The sequence below is a fragment of the Zeus faber genome (assembly GCF_960531495.2).
Source record: "Zeus faber genome assembly, chromosome: 14".
NCBI classification, from domain to species: Eukaryota; Metazoa; Chordata; class Actinopteri; order Zeiformes; family Zeidae; genus Zeus; species Zeus faber.
Window position 1 is genome coordinate 23,959,479 of NC_137200.1, and position 5,189 is coordinate 23,964,667.

The 5,189-nt window shown below is 53.6% G+C and overlaps 1 protein-coding gene across 1 annotated transcript in view; it reads left to right on the forward strand.

Annotated features, from left to right (window-relative positions):
- hspb1 (heat shock protein, alpha-crystallin-related, 1) overlaps positions 1 to 3,953 on the forward strand; it is a 4,852-nt gene extending 899 nt beyond the window's left edge. The window contains exons 2-3 of the mRNA XM_080013772.1: positions 1,308 to 1,371; positions 3,249 to 3,953. Coding sequence (XP_079869898.1) covers positions 1,308 to 1,371; positions 3,249 to 3,393 — 209 coding nt within the window. The 3' untranslated portion in view covers positions 3,394 to 3,953. The remainder of the gene's footprint in view (positions 1 to 1,307; positions 1,372 to 3,248) is intronic.
- The last annotated feature ends 1,236 nt before the right edge of the window (positions 3,954 to 5,189 follow it).

Here is a 5,189-nt window from a genome sequence, read left to right on the forward strand (position 1 = left end):
AAAAACCAAACAACAAACAGATCCAACGATGCGAAAGAAAAAAAATGAAAAAAATAAAATAAAACGGGGGTAAAAGCGTGTTTGCGGTGTTACGTAACGCCCTGGGCTTGGACACCGGCCCGGATTCTCGAATCAGAGCGATTGGAAAAACGAGGCCGGGGAACCGAAGAGAATTCCAGAAATGGTCATGTTTGGGTTTTGCGGTCAATCCGCTCGTCGTCCGCGTTCTCACCGTTGGAGATTTATTACCGGGGGGGGGGGGGGTGCCTGGTTCCTCTCCCCCTCACGTCCCCTAAAGCACTTTACGGTGAAGATCCACCCCCCCCCCCGGGTTCCATTTCTCAAGGCCGGGAAGGAGGACGGGAATTCTTCGGCGGATCCGGCATTACCGCGCGGCAGCTGGGAGGAACGGCGACGTCGCCCCCGCTCCTGGGACCCCCTTTAAAACCGACCTTCCCACCTCGTTTCCAGTGGACAGCTTTCTTTATTTTTTCCAGGGACGGAACGGCGCCGTGGCCCGCGCCCGGGAGCGTGAGGACGGATCGGATCGGCAGGTGGGGGGGGGAGGGGGGTGGAGGAGGGCTTCACCCGCCCCCTCGTCGCAACAAAGGTATTTCGGCTCTGGCTCATCCGCGGGATGACGAGCAGCTGCAGACAAGCTCTGGGGGCGATGACACCGAATCCCGTCTATTTATGTTGTTGTCATAGAGCGACGGGAAACCCCGGGAGCCGCCTCGAGTTGTTTTTGTCTTCAGGGGTGGGGTCGGCGCCCCTTTATTTCAGAATGACCCTTTGGCGTCATTATTTTTCACCGGCGTGCCGTCTTTTTTCGTTTTTTTTTTTTCAAGTTTTTCCGTGATCCATCCGGGGCTCCTCCGAGAGGCCGGGGGGAAAAAAAGCGTTCCGGAGCGGATGACTTCCAGTTAAACCTCGCCGTCATTTGATTTCCGGGACGGCGGAGGGTGTCCAGACCGGCCCGCGGATCCTCGCCTCACCGCCGCCTCCCCGGGGGCCGGACGGGAGGCGACAAATCGGATCCGGCGACGGAAGCGGGAACAGATGGAACGGGCGAGATGCAGCCGAAAAAAAAAACCGCATCAAACAGCGGGAAAAATGCTGATCACGGCCGGGGGGGCGGCGGATGGAAGCCGTTACCCGCAGACGGTTTATTACATCAGACGCAAATACACTCGTTTCATTTTATTTCATTTTTGACTTAAACGCGACGTAATGGGTCGTTATCGCGCCGCTTGGCTTTTCCACGTGGCCGGAAGCCCAAGTGAACGTCCCACTTCCTGTGTCCGCAGGGAAGCACGAGGAGCGGAGGGACGAGCACGGCTTCGTGTCCAGATGTTTCACCAGGAAATACACGTGAGTTTTGCGCACAACCTTGGTGTTTTTGTTTTGTTTTTTTGTTGTTGTTTTATAAAAAAAAAAATATATATATATATCCATCGCAAACAATTTGAAAGGTCTGTTCTCTTTATTCATCACCCGAGTCGACGGTTCGCTGACCACAGCCCGCGCCGCTGCTTCGGCTCGGACGCCGCGGCCTCTTTCACCTTCGCGAGTGATTTCTGCGTTCCGCGGTGGACCCCGCCGCCAACAATGGAGACGGGGGATAGTGGAGCACATGTGTGACAAATACACGGAGTGTTTGTCTCCTACGGAATGAACGATGAATACATATGGGAAAAATATCAAATATATATATATATATTGTTTAACACAATAAGCTTATGGATTACCACTTTAATACGTAAGCACCGAAGCGCCAGACCCTCTCAGCTGCTTTGCTCTGCTGCTCCCTAGTGGCCATATTAAGATACTCTCACTGGCCAGTGGGAAACTGCCCCTGTTCAGGGACTAGTTAGTAGGAATAAATAGTAGGAATAGTTAGTAGTAATAGATGGTAGGAATAGTTAGTAGTAATAGATGGTAGGAATAGTTAGTAGGAATAAATAGTAGGAATAGTTAGTAGTAATAGATGGTAGGAATAGTTAGTAGGAATAGATGGTAGGCATAGTTAGTAGTAATAGATAGTAGGAATAGTTAGTAGTAATAGATGGTAGGCATAGTTAGTAGTAATAGATAGTAGGAATAGTTATTAGTAATAGATAGTACGAATAGTTAGTAGGAATAGTTTGTAGTAATAGATAGTAGGAATAGTTAGTATGAATAGTTAGTAGGAATAGTTGGTAGTAATAGATGGTAGGAATAGTTAGTAGTAATAGATAGTAGGAATAGTTAGTATGAATATATGGTAGTAATAGATAGTAGGAATAGTTTGTAGGAACAGTTAGTAGTAGTTTACAAGAAGACACGGTATCGGTTCTTTGTCTATGTAGGTCAGTGGCCACTTCGAACCAGGACGTTCAGTCCCGGTAAGGAAGCAACTGGACGTCAGAGCCAGAGCACAACCTGCTGCAGGAGCAGGCAGCACCAGGACAGAAGCTCTTGTTCATTTCAGTAGGGAAGCTAGGGAGTCACAAGGGGGAGGAGGTCCTCACCGGGCGGACGGGTCAGCGCGGTGGGGTCCGGAGGGACGGGTCTTCACACACAGCACGGCGGCAGTCATGCGGGGACGACTGATGTCATGATATCAGGACCGAATCCCAGGCAACACATAAACATACTGCCCAGCGAACATGACCCGACGCCCCCGGGGAGCGACGGCGTCAGGCGGCGGCCGCGGTTTGGGGAAACGGCTCCCGAGCCGATCGTCGCGGGAGCGAAGTCGCTCGCCGCGGCCGGCGCCGTCGTCACTTCAGGTCAGAGGCGTGACGTCATATCGTCGCAGGATGGGCGGCGCTCACTCCGGCGTTAAGACGTCACCCATCCGGCGAGGTTCTGCGCCCGAACGAGTTTAGGATTGATCTCACCTAATGATTCGGGCGGCGTACGTACGGTGCGTGTGGTCCGTTGCGATGCGGGCGTGGACCGGGATGGGAAAAAAAAAAAAAAAACGGGACTCGAGACTCCGTTCGCGTGACGAGCCCAATCTCTCTCTCTAAAAAAAAAAAAAAAGAGACAAACTTTTCAAACTTTCCACCGCCCCAAGTCCCAACGCGCCGAAGCGGGTGTTTCCGTCCGCCGCGCCCGCGTCCACTCCCGGCCTTCCCCGGGGGGGGCTTTTTCCCCTCCGCTTTCTCGGTATCGGGATGGTTCGGGAACCGTCGGAGCCGAGGCTCGGACGAGACCGACCGCCCACTAAATCACCCTTTGCCCCCCCCTCCTCCCCACGGCAGGTTGCCCCCCACGGCCAACATGGAGAAGGTGTCGTCCAGCCTGTCCCCCGAGGGCCTGCTCACCGTGGAAGCCCCGCTGGTGCGCCCAGCCATCGAGGCCACGGAGATCTCCATCCCGGTGCACGCCGTGGCCAAGAAGGACTGAGCGGCCGGCGCTCCCCAACACGGACACGCTTGCGCACACGAAATAACACGTTCACGCGGCAGTTTTTTTTTTTGTGGGGTGGTATATATATATATATATATACACACACACACACACACACACACACACACACACACACACACACACACAGTATAAAGATATAGATGGGGCCGCCTTCCTGGTCCACGTAGAGTTAAGCAGCACCTCGTAGACTCAGACCGTCTCCGTCTTAGGTTCCACACTCCACACCACGCGCAAGAGGATGGAGGAGGAAGGATGGAGGAGGAAGGATGGAGGAGGAAGGATGGAGGAGGAAGGATGGAGGAGGGCGGACCTCGCCCCCGCCTCTGACAGCGGGGCGGCCGCTGTGCAAACGCGCCCGCGAGCCGCCCTGTGGTTGCGGGGAGAGGACGGCGACGGGGCCGTAAAAAAAAATGAACATAAAAAATGTGTTTTTATTACGCTTGTGTTCCTCCGCCATGTCGTGTGATAAACCTCTGGGGGGTAAAAAAAAAATAATAATAAAATTAAAATCGACAATAAATCTCCAGTGAACTGAAGCGTCTTTGAGTCGCAGGGTGGTTTGTGGGGAGCTCATTGGTTTCATTTAATGGTTGGATGGCGGAGCAGCGTCGGGGGAGGTGAGGGGAGGGGGCTGATAGAAGGGGAGATGTCAAATCAATTGGAAGGGGAACTACCTCGAAGATCTCCATCAACCGGGGGGAGAAGAAAAAAAAAAAGATCTGTGTTTATGTCAACGTGTATTGAAGATGATCCATGACGCGACCCGACGGAGTGTCCCTTCAACCCACCGCGTTTCAACTTTCCCCTCCTCCGTGACTCACCGTTGCCTCCCCGGTTGAGATCGTTCACCCGGGCCCCGTCGCTCGGGCAGCGGCGGCCGGCCCGCCCTCATCTGATAATCACGAGGAAGGAAGGGCCCCCCGTTTCCCGTCCGACGAGCCTCGCCCCGACCTCCCCGAACCCGAAACGTTTGCCGCAGCGGAAAACGAGAGTGGAAACGACCGAAAATAAGCGCCTTTTGGGGTCGACTCGGGCGAGAAGCGACGGGCGCCTCGATCATAGATGCGTTACGAGCGGTTCCGTTCTGAGAGGGCCGCGTGTCAGCTCCTCCGCGGAACCGCGGGAGATGCCGCCGAGATCCCGGACGAGCTCCTCGCCAACGCACTTGGGCCGTTCCAGATGGCTCCCTGGCTCCCTGGCTCCCTGGCTCGATCAAGCGTTTGGGAATCCAGCTCAAGAGGCTGTTTTCGGCGTTTTGCTTCATTTCAACGCTGTGGACGGAGGCGTGGATTTCTCGAACTGATCCGCAGGACCGGTCGTGAAAGAACACACTTTGAGCTCAGCCCCACGCGGCACGGCGCTTTCATTTATTTACAACGAACCAAAAGGGTTATTTGGAGGTTGAAGACTCAGGTCGTTTTTGGTTGAAGGTCGAATCTGTCCCGATACGTTTTTAACGCAGTGGATTGATCATAGATTTTTTTTCATAGAATTTCAAGCGAGCCTCCACGTGCACAAGGTAAACCTTTTAATGGGGCTCAGGAACATTTTGGACATTTTTGACAGGGTTGTTTGAAGTCGCCGTGCAAAGCAGATCTGCTGGTCGAACCGACTGAAGGAAGCTGGAGGAAGCAGGTATCCATCCCATAAGAAGGCTTTTCGTCGGGATAAAACCGTTTGAAATGGTAAATCGGGAAACCCGTCCCACCTTGACCGTACACGCTGAAGGACAGAGAATCAACAAACACTTGTACGTTTGTTCTGCGTTTCCC